The following is a 21,708-nucleotide window of genomic DNA, read 5'->3' as shown; positions in this document are numbered from 1 at the left end:
GGGAGGGGCAGAGAGAGAAGAAGACAGTGGACCTGAAGAAGGCACTGCCGCCGTTAGCCTGCCGGCGCAGACTCACATATGGGGCTCAGACTCCGGAACTGTGAGATCGTGACCCGAGTCCAAATTGAGTCGGACACTCAACCGACTGAGCCCCCGGATATTGGTTTTTAACCATTTTTCGATCTTGGAAATCTTTTGAAAATAGGACCAGGGCAACTAGATCTTTTCCTAGCTCGGACTGACACATATTAAATGTTGCGGCAGAGTCAGGGGATCTGGAGGACCACCTCCCCTTCCCCACTTCTCGCTGTGGATAAACCAGTTTTAAACTCCCGATTTTGGAGTTCAACCGTATAGTTACACTGGTCCATTCATTGAGTCTTTTAACCATTCGTTCCTGAACTAGGCTCTAGGCATTGTAGGAAGCTCTGATTTTTAACTCTCTCCTGACAGTAATAATCTCATTCAAACAAATTCAAGAGCCCGTTTTCATATTGAAATGAAAGGCATGACTTATATACCATATGTCTCTTACTTAGGCCTTCTATAGATTTAGGAATTATTTCGTGTGCCTCAAGAGGAATGACAGCAACTACCTAGTTTATCATCCATAGTCCTCTTGCTTTGCTACAGCTTTTTAAAATTTTCCTTTAGATATGCATTTCCATCCTGTATGGTTAAAGTCTCATCATTTTCAGTTGTCTTTCCCCCTAAATCTTTATTTATAAACATTTCTTTGTGCTTCTGTGTGGCCATCATCTTTAATGCTGCACAGTATTCTGACTTGATGTACCTCTTGGATGTTGGACATAAAGATTATTTCTAATTTTACACTTTTTGTAGAATGTTGTCAATGACTACTTTAAGTGGTTTTTTCAGGAGTGCCCTGGGTGGCTCGGTCAGTTGAGCGTCTGACTTTGTTTGGCTCAGGTTGTGATCTCACAGTTCGTGAGTTCGAGCCCAGCATCGGGCTCTCTGCTGTTGGCATGGAGCCTGCTTTGGATTCTCTGCCTCCCTCTCTTTCTGCCCCCCATGCCCAACACATGCTCTTTCTTTCTTAAAAATAAATAAACATTAAAAAAATGCAGAAAATACTTTTTAAAAAGTAGATTTTTCAGACTTGTCTTGGATTAGTTTTTCACAATAGATTCTCAAGGATGAGAGCCATGGTTCATCCATTCATGACATTTTTATTAAGCGCAGTGCCAGCCTGGGTCAAAAGCTTGGCCATTTCTGTGACACTTGATATGCTTTGACATTCTTTCCAAATCTGCTAGCAAACTACTTAACCGACTGAGTCAGCTTGTAATTGTCCAGCCCATTTGATCTGTGCTTCCTCATTATTCATGTGGTGAATATTTAGAAGTAAACTGAATAAAGCATTATAAGGAAGGCAAATCTGAAGAAACAGCAGTGTGTGGCTAAATGAGATGTGCATGCCTCTAAAACCACTCGGTGTTTGGATTATTTCCATACCTGACATTCTTTTGATGTGATAATTGAGAGATGAAGCTTTGACCAGATTAGAGGTTTAGAGGAACTCTGTACAGAGTTAACCATTTTAAGTTAAATAACCTAGATTTATTTAAATTACTCAGAAAACTTGAAATTGAAATTTTAAAAAGCAAAACCAAAATACACAAAACCAAAATGTGCCCAAGGTTTTATTTTGTGAACATTTATTGGATGCCTCGTATGTGCTAGGAAAACAAATATGAACGTGACATTGCATACTCTTCATTAGGGGAGAGAGACAGACAGTTATGTAAACAATTGCTGCAGCACGTGATGGGCACTTTAAGAGAGTGTATATGTCCAAGAGTATAAAGGAGCAGAAGTTTCTGTGTCCTTTTAGTTTTTACTATACAGAGGCCCACTCGCTTTTTAACTTTTATGGTTTATTTTCACATTTTGGAAGAGGCAAAAAACTGTTACAGAGTACAGTAAATATGAATGATTTAGTTGGCATGAAAATTCAGTTTTTGAAATTTATGGTTTCAAAAGCAAGGAACTGAAAGGCTTTTGCCCCTTTGTGTGTCTTTTTTCTTAAATATTATTTATTTTGAGAGAGAGAGAATAAGAGCACACTTGCACAAGTGGGGGAGGGGCAGAGAGAGGAGAGAGAGAATCGCAAGCAGGCTCCGCACTTGTCAGCACAGAGCCCTACAAGGGGCTCGAGCTCCCGAACTGTAAGATCGTGACCTGAGCCAAAATCCAGAGTTGGACGCTTAACCAACTTAGCCCCCCAGGTGCCTCTGCCCTTTTGATTACAGTGTGGCTGGCTGGTTGCAGAGAAGTCATGGGTTGATGGCTTTCTGAAAACTCACTAGATTCTTTGTAAATGGAATTCCTAATAATCATTGGAAGGGACAAAAATAACATGATAGACCTACGCGTGCTGTCATTGGCTGTGGCAGAAATGGTACAATCGAATGATTGTTTTCAGTCATCTCAGCTAAAGTAGAGCAAAAGAAGTGGTCTGCCTACTTTTCTAGAACACTGCGGTAGAGCCTGACAGCCTGGGTTCAGTTGTAACTGCTGGTTACTGAGTGTAACCTCAGATCTTCTCAACACCTGTGTTCCTACTTCCTCAGTGGTAAACTGGAGATAATCATAGTATCCACTTCATAGAGCTGCCGAATCCGATAGGTACTGCTCTATGCGCGTCTCAGTCAACCTCAGAGCAGCACTTGCTGCTGCTGACGTCTTTGTCCTTCCTAAGATACCCTTAGCTCCTGAGACCCTAAACTAGTTCTTTTCTTCTCCTACTTTCTTTCTGTTCCTTTTCATTTGTGTTGCCTGGTGGTTCTTTTCCTGTCTCATTTCTGAGTGTTGGATGCCTGAGGGTCTTTCTGTTTACTCCTTTCCACGCTGATCCGTTAGTCTCACGGCTTTAAATATCATCTGTATGCCAAAGAGTCCTTATATGTCTCTAGTCCTGACCTGTCCAGCTTGGAAGTCCAGATTCATATGTTTGATCACCTCCTAGATATTGCTTCTTTAACGCATTCCTAACTGGATCTCTGGACCTCCCCACCCACACACGTAAACAAAAAAAGCTTTCACTTTCCCAGCCATCTCCATCTTGGGTAGATGGCCTTGCATCTATGACTCATCCTTGATTCTTTCCTTTTCTTCACCCCATATATCCAAGCCAACAGCAAATATTACCTCCAGAGTATATTTTGAATCGATCTATTTCTGTCTCCTCTGCCACCATCCCAGTCCAAGCCATCATCATCTCTTGCCACCTTCAGAGGCTTCTAACTTGTCCCCTTCCTGTCTGTTCAATACAGAGCTACCAGAATGATTTTTTAAAAAGCAAAAATCAAATCATGTCACATTCCTGTTTAAGATCAACTAATGGCTTCCCATGACACTTCAAATCAAATCAAATCAAATCAAATCTCTTTTCCATAGCTTATACATCTGGGCTCAGTTTCCATAGTGAGGAAATTGGGATACTTAGGGGTTTAAATAAAACATAAGCTCCTAGAGGGCACAGACTTTTTTCTGCTTTGTTCATTGTTATTTTTCCGGTGCCTGGAACAGTGTGTGAACATGATGGGCATTTAGTAACTATTTGTTAAGTAAACAAATACATTTGGATTAATGGGACCCCAAAAGCCTTTCTTCTTCTCTCTTCCAGAGCAGCGTGCTATATTTAGTATTTTCTGCATTATACAGAAAGTCCAGCAAAGGCTTCTGGTGCAGTCTCCTTTCTTGCCTTGTACACATTTTACCCCACTGACACCTCCTCTCCCCCCTCCTCCCATTTTTTCTTCACATCTGAGAATATGTTTGGGTCATTGAGAGAGGATGGATGACTACGTGGGGCAAGAAACAAATCAAAAAGGAACCTCAAGAATAGTACCAGCCGCAGTTTTAAATTATTTTTTTTAATGTTAGAGAGAGAGGGAGAAAGAGACAGACAGAGTTTGAGCCGGGGAGGGGCAGACAGCTAGTGACAGAATCTGAAACGGGCTCTAAGCTGGCAGCTGGCAGCATAGGACCTGACACGGGGCTAGAACCCACAAGCAGTGGGATCATGACCTGAGCCAAAGTCGGACACGTAACCGACTGAGCTACCCAGGTGCCCGCCGCAGTTTTAAAATAAGCATTTTACTACAGAAATCTTGGAACATGTGCAGAAATATTAGACTGGCATAATGAGTCCTCATGCCTTCATCACCCAGTTTCAATAGTTATCAACTCCTGGCCATTCTTTGAGCAACCAGCATTTAATTTGGAAATTGCCGATGGTAACGGAATACCTAGTCAGTTCACAGAGATTTGTGTCACAGATACAGCTGACTCAGGGCATCATTACTGCTTTGTAAACCAACTGAGAACAGGTGAAGGATGATTTCAAGTATGTTAGGTTTGGAAATATCTTTTCTGATTTGCTTTTTGTAAATGCCTGGGATTTTACCATTAGTTCAACTGTTAATTTGCAAATCGTGAATAAACCTGGAAAGGGAAGTACATAAAGCCCATTAGCCCATTAATTATTTCTATCTTAGAAGCATGCTTGCCGGGTAAGTAAGCACGACCAGGCTTTGATGGGAGGTCTAAAATCAAAGGGGCCTGGGCAAGGAGTACTGTTCAGGAGGGCTGGAGGTGCTGCTCTACTAGTTTCTGGCTTTGCCGAGAGGTGGTCTTGGCCTCAAAGCCTGTGGAGAGAGGTCCCTGTTCCAGTTCGATGGTGTTCCCATCATCTGTCATCTGGGTTCCCTTTGGCTGGCTGCAGACCTTGTGTACGGCTGCCCAGGAGGTGCTTCCAGCTAACTCTGCTGCTTGTTTATTTTTAGGTGTCTTGCAATATATTCAGAACTCTCCCTCCTAGTGACAGCAATGAATTTGATCCAGAAGAAGATGAACCTACCCTTGAGGCATCATGGCCACACTTACAGGTACTTTGAACTACCATTTGTTATAAAAGAAAGATCCATTAACTTATTAGCTGATTAGCATGGGAGTTTCTTGAAGGCCTTTATTCACCCGGAAATCAAAATTAGAGTACGTTAGTTGAAAGCTTAGAGAATGCTTTCTGTGTTTCTCACTCTTGATAATTAGGATGCCAAAAGAATAAAATAATAAGTTTCGGTGTAATGCTTTAGTGCGGTTTCTCCCAAGTTGCACAGTTCTTGTTCTTTTATTAGAGCTTCTCTGTGATCCTGCCTGCCGCGGCCTCCAACAGGAGCTGAGCTGTTTTCACATTATTAGTTAGATGTGATTAGGTCACAGTCTATATCTCATTTTCAGCAGCAGGTATCCTGGGGACCTTGAACTCCTGTCTTCGTGATAACCACAGATGTGTTTCTGTAGCCTAGAAGGGCAAAAACGAATTGCAGTAGCTGCTACATCGTGCAAGAAAGAGCAACAGCTGATAGAAAGCTTGCGTGAAGGCCAGTTTTGTTCTCTTGCACTGAGAAGGCCATGTTTTCCAGTCCTACGCACGTGCCGGGACAAATCAGGGCCGTCCCCGCATCTCCGCTCCCAGCACCCGGCCCATCTGTACTGTATGTACTGTTCCATACTGGTCTCCTGGCTGCTCGCGCTCCAGGCCCACGTTTCTCAAAGGAAGAGAACAAGGAAATATGAATGGAATGGTCCCCAAGGCTATCTTTCCATCGAGTTAGGATGTCCTCAGAGGCCGGATGACAACCAGCCAGGAGGGAAGGGATGGAGAGAGGGAACAGAACCTCGTACATCAGTCACGCAGAGGCAGAAGCCCGATATCGCATCTTTGAAGTGTGCTCACGGCTACTAGTTGACTTTCTAAAGAGCAGAAAACTGTGCAGCAGCACGATGAGGCCTAGAGATATTCTACAAGTTTATTTTTTCCCCACGTCAGAATTTTTGACATCGATTTGCAACTTTCCCTGTCTTGCTTTGGCAACTCAAGGTCGCTACAGATACATATGTATGCTATTTCTCCTAGTTAGGAGGAGAGCTTTCAGGGGCTCTGTTTTCTCAACTCTTACCCAGGCATGTTATACATATGTATCCCTGCTATCAATGCCAGGATTGAGTAAATTAGTTAAAACAGTGTAGCTGATTTCCTGTTTTAGCTGCTTGATATTTTTTTTTTTTAAGGTGTCAGACATACTATCTGCGATCTAAGAAATTTGGAAAATTATTTGTGCTTTTCCTGGTACATCCCAAATGGTGACAAAAATTAAAAAAAAAAAAATTCTTTCGAATAGGTGGACTTCTTGTCCTGTCTTATTCGTAATGCTCATCAGTCATAGAAGTACAGTATAGTCTGGAAGAAATTTAAAAAAACAAAACAAACGATAATCTCAGGGAAGCCCCACGTCTCACCGTGGAAAAGACAGAGAGATGTCTTCAAAGCTTCAATTTGTCTTCTCCGCATCCCAGAGACAGTAGACCACTCTGGCCATTTGCAAGAGCTTTTTGAATACTCTAAATCGTGATCACCAAAGATATAAATTTCTCCTAAAGCACAGTAAAGTTTAAGTATTTCAGTTAATCCTTTCTAAGCTTAATGACTCTATAAAATACAGGACCAAATTAATTTCTAAAGCTATTAAACTAAATTCTGCCACCAAAAATCTCTAGCTTACCCTGTGTCATTGCTACTGGAGCATTAACTGTTAGTTCACCTGAAACTCGAAAACCGAAGCAACGGTGAGGAACAGCAGGGAGAGCTGTCCCCTTCTGGATGTAAAGTCACGAACTGTATCCCAGAACGGTGTGGTTCCATCTGTGTTGCCGCTCTGTTCAAGCCTATAATCGTCTCATCCCTTCTTTAGCTCAGGGGGAAATATGACTTAAGTTGGATCAGATAAAGGAAACCTACCTTTAAAATTCACAAATTGACGGGGCCTCTGGGTGACTCAGTTGGTTAAGCGACTGACTGCAGCTCAGGTCATGACCTCGCAGTTTGTGAGTTCGAGCCCCGCATCGGCCTCTGTGCTGACACCTCAGAACCTGGAGCCCGCTTTGGATTCTGTGTCTCCCCCCTCTCTACCCCTCCCCTGCTCACGCTCTGTGTCTCTCCATCTCTCAATAATAAATAAGCATTAAACAATTTTTTTAAAAATTCACAAATTGGCCTTTATTCCTAGTAAAGGTCAAGTCAGTGGGCACCCTCTGTTGCCTTCAGCAACTATTCCTTTATGGAAGTCTTTGTACTCAAGATTCCTGTGTTTCTCTTATGTATTCTGACTCCACAAATTCTTCACCTTTCCATTTTCACTGATAGGTGGTTTTTAGTACTGACGAGCACTCTCTGAAGGTTCAAGAAATCTTTTTTCTGTTCATGATAAGTCATGCATGTTATAGTATAGTAAGTTATCACGAAATTTAACATTTGACTTTTTCATCGATTCAGCTATTTTTCTGACCAAAACACAGCTCCGGCATTTATTAGCTCCAGCTTTGGCAGCGTGCTTCTTCTTGTGGACCACATTTTATAAGGAAGCAAGGTGTTCATTACCAAATATATGGTAATAGTAGAGAACAACCAAATTGCATTTTGAGATGTGGTTATTGATTGGGTAGACTGCTTCTGCACACATCTTGTCTGATTTAAATTTGTGGCCCATACAAGATTACTCATAAGAAATCCTGGCTCTTTGGAGAGATTTAAAAATAGAAAAATGTTTAAATCCAAATTTTTAGCTTAAATATATCAAAGGTTCTACTATATGTATGTTACTTGATCTTTTCCGTTACCTGCATTGGTATCTTTTAAACTGGTATCCCACAGTTACCATGGTTATTCTTTGTGTATTTTCTGTATTTGGGTGTGTATTTCCAGTAGAATATGATTTTGCAGGACTTCCATTTGCAATCAGAGGGTTGTTTTTGGCGCCTCTACACTTGAGACTGAAAAATAGAAATGCTACAGTTTTTTTACTCTTGTTCCTTGGAGAATTCATTTATGTGACCTTGAAAAGTAAATTATTCTCAGTCCCCAGTCTGTCTTTCCCTTTGGGAATCCAAGAGAGATTTTTGATTCTGAGGTAAAAATCTGTCTCGTAAGTGTAGAGAACATTTATGCTTATTAATAAATGTGTCTGAAGTGTTTCCACCCAAGTGTTTTAAACCATAACTGCTTTCAAGGGACCAGAGTGGGGAGAGCGTTTTGCCAATCTTGCTGGAAAGTCCTGCCAGCCCACAAGTCAGGCCTGCAAGATGAGAATCTCTCCACTTATGGGAATTAACCCCCCTTTTATGGTTATTTGAATAAGGCTGACATTCTGTTTGTAAAAGAGAGTGGAAAACCTAGTGTATGAAACAAGAACAATTCTTCTAGAAGGTGTCGGGACTCAGTCACATTATGATGCCAGAAGTGCAGCTTGACAGAGGCACCTGGGTGGCTCAGTTGCTTAAGCATCCAACTCTTGATTTTGGCTCAGGTCATGAACTCACGGTTTGTGAGATTGAGCCCCACATCGGGCTCTGCGCTGAGAGCACGGAGCCTGCTTGGGATTCTCTCTGTCTCTGTCTCTCTCTCTTTTTCTCTCTTTCTCTATCTTTCCCCTACCCCTGCTCTCATGTGCATGCGTGCTCTCTCTCTTGCTCTCTCTGAAAATAAATAAACATTAAAAACAAAAAAGAAGTACAATTTGATAATGTTCAGGTCATTGGGCAAGAAGTTTTTCCAAATTCAGAATTTCAAAGAGAAAAACAGTTTTTTACTTTAAAGTAAAATCCTAATGTGCATACCTAATTTAAGCATTAAGCTAAAGTCTAAAGTCGTAGGTAAGGTCACTGTATGATGCTTTTAAGTTAGTGGTCTCAGCAGTCCCTTGGGGGGACCCTGAGACCTGATTTTCAGGCCTGCAAAGTCAAAACTGGTTTTATAATAATACTATGCTGTTTGCTGTTTTCACTGTGTTGACATTTGAAATCATATTTGCAAAAGCGTTGGTGGTTCAAATTGCTGCTGCCTTAGCACAAATCGCAGCGGTTGTGGCACGTTGGCTTAGTAGATATCCTTCACTGACATGCATTGACAAAAAACAGCCAGTTTCAATTAAGAATGTTCTTGGAGAAGCAGCAAAAATTATTAAGCTAAACATCATTAAGTCTTGACTTTCGAGTACACATTTTAAGAAATATTCTCTGTGACAAAGTGGGAAGTATGCATAAAGCCCAATGACTGTATACTTAAGTATACTGATCGTATACAAATGCTAAAGCATTTGTGTGATTGAGCTACAGGCTACACTAGCTGTCTTTCCATGAGATGATCAGTTTTGCCCACAGGAATGTCTAGCAAACTGTGCTTGCTCCAACTTGGGTATTTGGTAGATGTTTTTTTTTTGAAAATAGACAAAGAAAATCATCGCCAGTGCTGATTAAATTAGAGCATTCCAGCAAAATTTAGAATTAGAGTTTTGGAAAACTTGTCTTTCTGCTGAACTTTATAGCTAATTAAAGCTTAGACTTTTTGATGAAATTGGAGATATTAAGGAATGTGACTTTTTGATACAATCTAGTAAAATTTGTCACCATTTGAAAAATGCATAACTCAGTGAACCAGTATTTTCCAGTGAATGATGTTAGGAAACCATACACGGTAAAGACCCATTCAAGAGTACATGGCAGACCGTTGGAATTTAGTGTAACAAAGTATGAAAAACTCATTGATTCTGGTTTCAGATTCTCCAGTGCAACTCCTATTTGAGAAACAACTGTCAAGTTTTGGTGTAGTATCAAAAAAGAATATCCACAATTGTGTGAAAATACTATGAAAATACTCATCCTTTTTCATACTGTTAGATCTGCATGAGGCTCAATTTTGTTTACATACTTCAACCAAAACAGTATGTCACAATGGATTGAATACCGAAGCAGATATTAAACTGTTTTCTAATATGCAATTATAGATTTTTCAAAAATAAAAATAATGCTTCTCAGTAATGGTTTTGGAAAATATGGTTGTTTCCCACAAACATACATTATTTATGTTAATGTGTAATGTGTTGTTTTAAAATGAAATAACAAGTACGTATTTGAAATTTTCTCATTGTTTTTCTGACTATATATATATATATATACATATATATATATATATATGTTTTTCACATTTATCATATAAACAAAAGGTTTGGGAGTCTTCAACAATTTTTAAATGTAAAGGAGTAGGACTAAAAACTCTTGAGAATGCTATTTTAGGTAATAGTGATAATGGTGATATGTATTAGTTACTGTGCACAGTGCTTTATATATATTATCACATTCGGTCTTAGGGATTATCATCCTCATTATTCAGTTGAAGTAATTTTAGAGAAATTAACTTGCCTAGGGCTACACAGTAGGGGACAGAGCTAGACTCCCAACACAGTGTCTGTCTGCCTCTTACAAGTTCTGTTTTTATGAACTGTTGTATATTATACCAGGATCTCATGTGTACTTTAAAAAATTTTTTTTAATAAAAAAATATTTTTTTAATGTTTATTCATTTTTGAAAGAGAGAGACAGAGCACAAGCAGGGTGGGGCAGAGAGAGAGGGGGACACAGAATCCGAAACACGCCCCGGGCTCTGAGCTGTCAGCACAGAGCCTGACGTGGGGCTCGAACTCCCGAACCGCGAGATCATGACCTGAGCCAAAGTCAGACGCTCAACTGACTGAGCCACCCAGGCCCCCTCATGTGTACTTTAACATAGATTTATTTTGCCAAGAACATAAACAATGATCTTCTACTGTTTATTAGAACAGTTATTTCAGATTGATTCTGCAGATGAGAATATTCTCATTCCTTGCAGATGAGAGTTTTCTGCTAAACCATCATACATTGCTTAGAGGAGTGTAAATTGCCATAGATTTTCTGAAAGGAAATGTGGCAATAAATGCTGAAAATCCTGAAATGTCTGGATACCTTTTACTCTAATGTTGCACTTCTAGAAATATTTCCTCATGCAATAATTGAGCAAATGCACACTGATATATATTACATGATACACAATGTGGCATAATTTGATAGAGAAGTAATTGAGAAACTATTTAAACGTCGAAGCATAGGAGATTGGTTAAATTGATTATGAATAATGGAATTATTAATTTAAAAATTATATGTAGTGGACTCTTTGTAGCTACTAAGAAAGATGGCTTAGTTATTATTGACATAAATTGTATATAATATATTGTTCAGATGGTAAAAGTAGTTTGAAAACTATATAAGAATATATTTATAGTTCACTGGTATGTTGTAGAAGTATAGAGAAAAATGAGGAGATTCGTACATTAAATAGTTGACAGTGGTTATCTCTGAGTAGTGAGGCTGTGGGGGAATTTCTATTTGCTTTGTTTGGCTGTATTAGATTTTTAATTTGAAAAGTTAAAAAACATAATAGCGACTGTGAACCACAAGAAGGGCTGGCGTAGCTTGTAATTGATACTAAAACTCAGTTTTCTAAGCCCTGTCAGTTTTAGTGTTACAGACTTTTTATGGTTTTTGATACTATGCTCAGTGAAGTACAATTTGAAATTAATTATAATCTGTTTGTTGCAGCTTGTATATGAATTTTTCATACGATTTTTGGAAAGCCAAGAATTCCAACCCAGCATTGCCAAAAAATACATAGATCAGAAATTTGTATTACAGGTAAGCACATTTTTGTGGTTGCCCGAATTTGTCATTCAATTGCTAACACTTTATCTTATTTTCTCTTGATTGTTAAAAAATCTTTCAATGACAGTTATATCACCTTTTAAACAAATGTATTCTGTATATATGTTAGTTCCCATTATTACCTGTTAAAAGTGACAAGTACCTGTTTAATTTATTATTTAATTTATTGCTGGACATTAATTACATTTTAAACAACAAGGAATGCTAATGCCTAACTCCCTGCAGTTTTCTTGCTTAAAATTTAATTATAAAGGAATTCCGTGAATATAACTCTGGTTTGTGTGAAACTTTATGTAGCTTGAAAACTCCTATTTGCATAAGGATTCTTAAAGAACCATTGCTTAGGTCTGTTAAAAGTGAATAAGCATGGCCTAGAGCAGAAATAACCTTCAATAAATAATCAAAGTCAGATACTGGTGAGCTTTCGCAGTAGGAAATAGCACAGCCTGACAATTTAAAATTCCCATAAAGGGATTAACTCTCACCTCTCTGTTTGGAACTTCTCAGGGTATGTATTCTTCCTGACTTGCCACTTTACATTTTATAACTATAGATCACATCTTCCTTCTTACGTGGGACTTGGGAATGTTCATGACACTGAATTTTTAGGTAACGTGTTCTTGCTCCTGTTGTTGACATTCCTCTCTAAAAATGGGTACTTGAGCCAACTGGTGTATGGACTGGTGTAGCTCCTTTCTGAATGATTAATGATCACCAGGGGAAAAAAAGAATTAGTATCTATCTCCTAGTGAGCCAGTAAGCAGAATTTAAAATTGAAAACATTATTTTAGCAAGCAGTTGATCTTCTGTGCCTTTCCTGGAGAAAGGTTGATCATCTTTGTGATGACCTCATTTCCCCTCCTTAATTAAATTAATACATTTAGAATTCTGGATATATTGGGTTGAGAGGCTTTGGAAAAGTGAGGTTTGAGTTAGAGATGGAGAGGTAGGTAAATAGGTGGATACATGGAGCATTCATTGGTTGGGCAGATAGGTAGACTGATCCAGATTCTACTACCAAGGAAGCAAAATGCATTTGAGACAAAAAAGCAACAACGTAATCAGTCTGTGGTGTTTTGTACTGGAAGGTCCTTGCATTTATATAGCACTGTACAATTGTCAGAGCATCTTTACATGCATCGTTTAATTTAGTCTGTACAACAGTCTAGAATAGACACAGCTGAATTTTAGTCCCATTTTACAGATGAAATACACTGAGGTTTGGAAGATTATCAAGTTTCCCCAGGCAGTTTCCTGTTCTGGTTTTCTGTCCATTATGCCATGATGCCTCCTTGTGATTCCCCTCACTATAACTTGGAATGACTGCAGGGCAGGAGTAGTCCTCACTTGTCAACACTAACGAAGTATTAAGGTTTCCTTATGTTTATGGTAAGTTAAAGTACCCAAGAGGATCAGATAGTGAAGCCCGTGTTCAGTTGACATGGAAATAGTACACCGAAAGCTTGCATGGCCCAGCTCAGTGTGTTCTTCATGGTAGATGGGTACTGATGATAATGAAGCTCATTAGATTAAAACATCAGAGAAACCCAGACTTGAAGGGATGTTTTGCATGTCTGTTCTAGTTCTTCACCCAGTGAATTAGTCTCCTTTGGGACCCTGAAAAGGGTGACTCCCATTTATTATTTTTTAGTGAAGGAGGACCATATACTTGGGCAGATTATTCTGTTTTTGTTAGAAAGTTCTTTTTTTTATTGACCCTCCCTATACCGTGTACCCTCTGGCCTTATTTCCCCAGAATAGTCCTTTAGTACTCACTGGCTCAGACACAACAGTTCAGGTCTTAGACCACAGTGTTTGTGTTTACCTCTTGGCTCTTTTTCCCTAGAACAGCAGTTGCAACTCAAATGCTTCTAGGCTCATTTATAATAAGTATGGTGGCCAGGTGTCAGATAATAGGAGGTAGACAGAGTTCTACTAAAGGGAGCTTTGGCTACCCCTCTTCTTTCAGTTATTGGTAGACTTTTTTTTTTCTTTTCTTCCCTCGAGAGAAACAGAAATCCAGATTATTTGTGAAGTTTTCTCATATGAGTTCTAAACTCCTGCTCAGGATGAACTATGCCCATCCGCCTTCTGGATCCAGCCGAGCCACTGTCCGTATGCTCTCTGTTCTAGACTTTGTCTTTAGTTCTGTGGACCCTGTCTCATTTGTCAGTTTTGGAAGGCTTCTGTCTCTGTCAGGACATAGTGCCCTGAGCCTTGTCAGTCCAGCACAGCTTAGAATTGGGTTCTCCGCCGGTGCCAGGTTTCTTAAAGGGGAAGAAGTCTCATTAGCTCTTCCTGCTGTTCCATGGCACTGTTAACTTGTGTTAACATAAGTTGTGTTAACGTGTGGTCTTTAACTGATTTCTAATTTAGCTTTATGCATAATGTAAAGCCACGTTTTCTCTTGTTCTCGTTCGTTGTACGATTTGCCGTAGGATTTGACATGTATTTCTGCAGAATATCATTTCTCCCCAGACTTTTGAAGTCTTTCTGTATCTTGAGCCTGTCATCCACCGCATTCATCGTGCCTTCCATCTCGATCACATCTGCGACTTTCTTAACTGTGCTAGTAGCTATTGGCTTCATCTCAGGTCATTGACTGAAGAAGTTGTTAAAACAGCCAGCACTGATGATAGAGGCCTTTGGCATGCCTTTAGCGACTTCCCTTTATTTAGCACAGATTCATTAATCAACAGTCTTTGAATTCCATCCTTAAACCCGTTAGAAATTTACTCTAGAATGTCATCATCCTTCTTTCATTTTAAAATTTTGTTCATAAGGAGAGTGTAGAGACTTCGTCAGATGCCAGAGTAAAAGCCAGGACTGTGTGCTTACAGCATCCCCCTCATTTATGGGCCATGAGACTTTATCATAAAAAGGAATGCCATTCATCTGCCATGGGACATTAGTGAACTTCTAGGGGCTCCTGCTCCTTATTGGTAATGATACCCTCAGTACTTAACAAACCATGCGATTGATCATCTGTCTCCCGAGTTTTTGCAGAGACGAGAAACTGAGTATACATAGTGAAGTCCATGTACTAGTGCTTTGTTTTCAGCCCTTGCCTCATTTCTACAACTTTTGCCTCCTTTACCTTCCCTCTGCTGGGTCTGTTGATGAACTCAACCTTCACATGAGGGCTCACCGCAGTTCCTGAATCAGTCAGGAAAGGGACAGGCAGAGTGTTGGCAAAATCAATAACACCACCGAGTGGTGCTTGAATGTAATCCTGTGACTAAGCAGAGCATTAACTGTCATGTTGGGGATAAGCTCTGGGTGCCAATTAGCTGCCATTTTCCAGAACACCCGTTCGTTCTTGTTGCTAACCTGTAAAGCTGGCCTCCTGCCTCTCTTCATACCCCTTAGTCTGCTGATGACTTACCCGGGATCCTAGCACCTTGCAGGAGTGGGGTCTCCGTCCCCAGTGTGATTCTCCTGAGCTCCCTTCCTGGGTTGTTTGTTTCTGACTTGGGACCTGCTTGGCCTTTTGGAGCTTAAGGCATCGTGCTGAGATTACGCCCTGCCCCTACACACCCTCCTTTTCCTCCCGCCGCCATGCCTCAAGTATCCTGGAGCTGGCAGCTCCTTCATTTGTGTACCATGTAGTTTCGCTCATTCGTTATTTACACCCCCTCTTCCCCCTGCTTGTTTCTCTCCCCACAGCCTCCCGTGGCGCCACCTAGTCCTGGCGTGGTTTGTACCTAAGCCTGGTTTTCTTATGACACGGGAACCCTCCTACCTTTCCCTTTTGCAAATCAGGATGACATTTACCGCATTCCTTTTCTTGGAGCAGATATTTTATTCTCTGTAGATTCTCAAAGGATCTCAGAAGGGATTTTTGGTCATCTCAACTTAAAACTTTTTTATTGAGTTAGGCATAATGTATCCTAGCCATGAGATTTCAACCTATTTTCTTTTTTTTTTTTTAATTTTTTTTTTCAATGTTTTTATTTATTTTTGGGACAGAGAGAGACAGAGGATGAACGGGGGAGGGGCAGAGAGAGAGGGAGACACAGAATCGGAAACAGGCTCCAGGCTCTGAGCCATCAGCCCAGAGCCCGACGCGGGGCTCGAACTCACGGACCGCGAGATCGTGACCTGGCTGAAGTCGGACGCCCAACCGACTGCGCCACCCAGGCGCCCCTCAACGTATTTTCTATAGCAGCTAGCTGTATTCTTCACAGTCTAGTTTGATTCTTGTTTCTCCTGTCAGTAAAGACACAAGCAAAATTAAGAATTGAGCTATTTTAACATAAGGTAGTGGAAAGAAAGTTAGCAAGCTATGTATTTGCAGCCTGACTCCCCTGTGTACTCTAAGTAGTAGATTATTGGGCTAAAATATGCACCGTGGGGTAAGAAGGAACTGCATTAAAATGGGCTTTTCTGCCTTACTTGGCAGTGTGGTCTTCAGCCAGTTAATACACTTGCTGTCCGAGCTTGAGTCTCCTCATTTGCAACATGAGGTAACAGAAAAAATGAGATTTAAGTACATAGGATGTATACCCAAACTGACAATTGTTACATATGCTTGATTGAGTTGGCACTATGGATACAAATATAGGCTCCCTCCCTTCAGTTGTAAGCATGTACTGGAAAACTCGGGCAGATTTTTTTTTTACTCTTCTGAACCTCAGTGTTTTCTTCTCTAAATGGCTATAATGTGGACCTCTCTTACAACAAATTATAACAAGTAGGCTTGTTATGATGATAAAATGGTATGACTTGTAAAAACTGCAGATAATCATGCATGGATTATAGTAGTCGCTCATTAAATACGAATTCCTCTTTTTATACTGCCTCATATATTGTTTACTCACATTAGTAGTCTATCTTGCTCATTAAATACTAATTCCCCTTTTTATACCCTCCTCATATTATATTGTTTACCCACATTAGTAGTCTTATTCTTTTTATTCCAATATTAACTTTAAAACCTCCACCTTTTGGGGCACCTGGGTGGCTTGGTCAGTTAAGCATCTGACTCTTGATCTCAACTATGGTCTTGATCTCAATTGGGCTCTGTTCTGGGTGTGAAGCCTACTTAAAATAAATAAATAAATAAATAAATAAATAAATAAATAAATAAATAAATAAAATCAATCTCCACCTTTCAAAATGAAATTTAAAAGTTTATGTGAGCGGCGCCCGGGTGGCTCAGTTGGTTAAGTATCCAACTCTTAATTTCAGTTCAGATCGTGATCTCACAGTTCACAAGATCAAGCTCCGTGTCGGGCTTTGCACTGATTGCAAGCAGCCTGTTTAGGATTCTCTCTCCCTCCCTCCTTGCCTCCCTCCCTCTCGCTCTCTCTGTCTCTCCCCCCCCCCCCCACTTGTTCACAAGTGTGTGTGCATGCTCACTCTTGTTCAAAATAAATAAACATTTTTTTTAAAAAGTTTATGTAAAACTTATAAGAAATTTTTGCAAAGAAGCCTTGAACAAATGAGATACTCCTAGATGGGAAACTTGCCATCATAAGGATATCCATAGAATCTCCAAGTTAATTTATACATTTAGTGCAATTCTAATTACAATTTCAGGGGTGCCTGGGTGGCTCAGTCAGTTAAGTGTCCGACTTTGGCTCAGGTCATGATCTTGCAGTTCGTGCGTTCAAGCCCCGCATCGGGCTCTGCGCTGACAGCCCAGAGCCTGGATCCCGCTTCGGATTCTGTGTCTCCCTCTCTCTCTGTTCCTCCCCCACTCGCACTCTGTCTTGCTGTCTCTCAGAAATAAATAAAGAATAAAAAAAATTTTTTTTTAGTAGTTTATTTGAAAATTTCAAAGTTCATGAAATAAATTTTTGAAATAGAAAACTAAAGATCCTTTGCCTATTAGATATTTATTCATAACCATGAATGTACTATATTAAAACTATAAAGGCACATGGATTAAAACAGTGTGGCATGGGTACAGGAGACTGGAACTTAGCAGAGGCTTAAGTGGAAAACGTAAACCATAAATAATGTACCAATGCATTGGTAAAAATCCTCCGGAGAGGAAAGCTGGGAGGATTCTGTTGGCTTAAATTTTATCCACTGAGCAATTCCATGAGAAATAGTCAGGTGTGTACCCAAAGATATATATGTACAAGCATGGGGAATGCATCATTGTTAATATAAATTGGAAACAGTTTAAATGTTCCTCAGTAGGGTGTTGGTTGTGGACATTCATATAATGGGATATTCATCATTTTGTAGAAAGAATGAGATAGAGCTACACAAGATCTGTTTTGAAGTGAAACATGCATATTATGGAACAGTATGATGTTTTTGAATTTGAGTCTCGTATTTTAGGGAAAAGGAATATTTGCATATGCACTAAAAGTTTTGGAAGGCAAACTGTTATTAATTGTCTGGTAGAATGTGATTAAGTGTGAAGAATGTTACTTTCTGATTTTTTGTATTTCTCTATTTTTTACATTTAAAAAATGACCATGTATGTTATCAGCAGTGATTATAATTACGTTAGTAATTTTTAAATTTTATTTAATAAAATTATAAATAAGTTATTTACTGAGTCTCACTTTGTTGCGTTGCATTTTTCATCAATCTCAGCTGACTCTGTGCATTAGCCTTCGTAAGACTGTTTTTGTAAGACTACACCATTCATTTATACTTAACATTTGTTTTCATCACTTGTATGTGTCCTGTTAAAATCTGACGCTCAGTGGAAAACTTCCGGTGTTGCCCCAAGAACCTTTCTCAACACTACTCATTTTTCTTCCTCATCAGGAAGCAGTATAGATTAGAGGTGAAGTGGATAGACTGGTTTGAATTCAGGCTCTGCCATTTTTTAGTGCATGACCTTGGGCAAGTTATATAACTGTGTTGCCTCCGTTTCCTCATCTGGAAAGTAGATGCAAAATATCCACAACATAATCGTAGTTTTGTTGAGAGGTGGTTGTGGAGATTTATTAAGTGAATACATGCATAGGCACTTAGAACAGTTCCTGACAACACTAAGAATCTTCTTTCATCATATTTTCTAGAATAGCCTCAGTCTGTGAAGTCACATGGTATTTGTCTGTCAACATCTTAACCCCCATGTTATGAATTTTTTTTTGAAATTCGACTTTTACCTTTATAAAAGTCAAAAAAAAAAAAAACCCTTTGGACTCTGGCTATTGAGAGATTTTTTTCAGGTGTTAAATGTGGTCTCTCCTGTCCTTGGATTCATTTCACCAACTGATTTCTTCCAGTGTTAGAAGTGAATGTGCATTAGTGCCAGGAGCATAGACTTTTAATAGGTGAGAAGAAGCAGAGGTGCCTGGGTGGCTCAGTCGGTTAGGCATCTGACTCTTGATTTCGGCTCAGGTTGTGATCTCACGGTGTATGGGATCAAGCCCCACATTGGGTTCTGTGCTGATAGCGTGGAGCCTGCTTGGGATTCTCTCTCTCTCTCTCTCTCTCTCTCTCTCTCTCTCTCTCTCTCTTCCCTTCTCCTCCTCATGCTCTTATCTCTCTCTCTCTCTCAAAACAAATATATAAACTTAAAAAAAAATAGATGAGAAGGAAAGATAGGACATCCAAATATTTATTGAGGCCAGACAAGTGGTACGGAATGAAGTAGTCTGAGTGTGACAGGAAGGAGTGATGGAGACAGCAGTGACCTCAAGAGGTCAAGAGAACCCGGAAATCCAGATTTTTGTACGGGCCAGACAGAACTCTCTGTAACTTGTACCTTTGAAGGGTTTGCTGTTTTTTATTTAAGAATGGTATGACTGAGTGGCTTGCTTAAATTTCGCTGTAATTTTTATTAAATCTAGATTTACGTAACCTTTAGCATTTCTTATATACTTAATCTAAGTCTTTATAAAAGAAAGCTGTCAGATTTATCTAGAGAGTCACTTGATTGCATAGTACACTTGTGTCTGTTGTCATGTTGATTTTAGACTTAGCAGCTGCCTTGTAGAGCTACAGGTGTGCAGGCTGACTTTGGCTTATGGAACACACGTGTCTATTCCCAATAAAGATAATTTTCATCTGTGTTAGGACAGTTGGGAAAGTGGTTTCTTTATGATCTCTCCTTCCCCCACCCGATCAAAAAATGAGTTGCCAAACCTTGAATTATTTCGTTGGGTGTATTATCGTGGCAAGAGTTTAGTAGCATATTTCTAAAGACTGCTTTCAACCACTCTGCAAATCTGAAAAGCAGTCAGTGGTTGCTAAGAGACACACTGTTCAGGTGTCCCTGTAAACATATGTACTGCTGGAGATTGCGACTTAGTAATTTGTATTTCACATTTGCAGTTATATTTAAGCTGAAAGGTGTGATAATTACCATGCAAATTATGCAAATCATTTACCCTGTCCTTAAAAGTGACGTTTCGTTATTGTGTTTTAAAAACTCAAGACAAATTGGACGTGCCCCACAGCAACCTGTTAAAAACTTTTAAGTTTTAAACTGAAATAAATTTCATGAGGCCTTGAACATCAGCTCTGATACAAAGAGCTATTTTCCAAACAAGTTCCTTGAATATGCCAAAATGTTTACATTCTCTCTCAGAGGCTGTAGCATATAAAGCTTTAGAGAATTTATTTCTATCAGGAATTTTATCAGGTAGCCATTACCGATAAACGGTAAACTACCTCTTCACCTCATCCCCTCCAGTGTAACCTGTAACTTAAGAACCTTGGGAAAGGGCTTTCCTGCCCGGACTCCTGCATTCAGAGCCAGCTTTCTGGTTGCGCAGCTTGGGCGATGACACCGGCCCCGGGCTGAGAAGGGCCCTGCTCTTGGTTTAATGCTTTGCCATTGTGGTCTTGAAATTCTTAATGGTTTTTAATTTTTTTTAATGTTTAATTTCTATTTTTGAGAGAGAGAGAGAGAGAGAGAGAGAGAGAGAGACAGCGAGAGACAGCGAGAGACAGCGAGAGACAGCGTGAGCAAGGAGGGGCAGAGAGAATCTGAAGAAGGCTCCTGGCTCTGAACTGTCAGCACAGTGCCCCGACACTGGGCTCGAACTCACGAGACGCGAGATCATGACCTGAACCGTAGTCGGTTGCTTAGCCCACTGAGCCACCCAGGCGCCCCAGAAATTCCTACTAGTTTTTGAACAAGGAGCCCCACATTCTCATTTTGCATTGGGCTCCACAAATTATGTGGCTAGTCCCTGCCTGCATCATTATGTAGAGTAACAGCTCTTTCTTGAAGTGCTGACCAAATTGATTGTCTTAAGATTTTAAATTGCAAGGTTTTGTTGAGGGAGAAAACAATGGACTTGTCTAGTATGTGGGAAGCATAGAAATTAGGAAGAAAATAAAAGCATATGACTTGACAGAGTTGTTCGTGTTTGTGTGACTTCCACCTTTGAAATCTTTATACTGAGTTTCCATCAGAGTCTTGAAGTCAGAATTGCTAGAAGCTTACAGCGTGCAGCCTTTCCACCCCTTGTCCCCACCGTGCTTTCAGTGGTGCCCCCAGATGAGCTCATTTCATACGTTGGTCCTCTTGAGTTGTTCTCATTCATTGGAGTCAGGCTGCTGTTGGCTCTCGTTGCTTGGTTCTGGGCTGTTTTCTCCACGTGCATTACCCGGTCACGGTAAAGGTGTTCAGGAGATATCATTATTTTTCAGGTTGTAGAATAGCTAAGGTAAAAAACAAAGCCAGAAATTTGGAGACCTGATTTTAATTTGGATGAAAACATTTAGAATACCAGTTACATTGATTGTTCACTTGAGCATTTCTGATATTCTTTACATTCTGATATTCTTTACATGGAATGGAGGGCAGGGTAGTTGCTTCTTTATCCTAGTAGAGGGCAGTTGGACGTTTTGTTTCAAACCTTTTGCCCTGAATTTTGAAAAAATAGTTTTAATTAACAAAGTAATGCCTATTAAGTAATTCGAATGTATTTATATGATTTATAAAGAAAAATAACACTCTTCTGACTCATCCTTCCCCAACCCAGAGTCTCAATCGCTAGAGGTAACCACATTCAAGTCTTCTAGCAGTTTACATGTATTTCCTTGTATGATTTCCATTTCTCTAAATTGCATTCTTAATGCTGTTCCTTGATTTTTTAAAATCTTTTCCTACTGTATATCTTTATATGTCTCCCTCTCTATCTCTTCCTTTATATCTCAACAATGTAG

At 39.8% G+C, this 21,708-nt stretch overlaps 1 protein-coding gene across 3 annotated transcripts in view; it reads left to right on the top strand.

Annotated features, from left to right (window-relative positions):
* PPP2R5E (protein phosphatase 2 regulatory subunit B'epsilon) overlaps window positions 1-21,708 on the top strand; it is a 148,990-nt gene that overhangs the window by 100,361 nt on the left and 26,921 nt on the right. For all 3 annotated transcript variants that reach the window (XM_011283256.4, XM_011283257.4, XM_003987722.6), the window contains exons 4-5: window positions 4,812-4,913; window positions 11,494-11,586. In XM_011283256.4, coding sequence (XP_011281558.1) covers window positions 4,812-4,913; window positions 11,494-11,586 — 195 coding nt within the window. The remainder of the gene's footprint in view (window positions 1-4,811; window positions 4,914-11,493; window positions 11,587-21,708) is intronic.

Source organism: Felis catus, chromosome B3, assembly GCF_018350175.1.
Source record: "Felis catus isolate Fca126 chromosome B3, F.catus_Fca126_mat1.0, whole genome shotgun sequence".
NCBI classification, from domain to species: domain Eukaryota; kingdom Metazoa; phylum Chordata; class Mammalia; order Carnivora; family Felidae; genus Felis; species Felis catus.
Note: the sequence above shows the minus strand (reverse complement) of the source record. Positions and strands in the feature narration are given on the sequence as shown.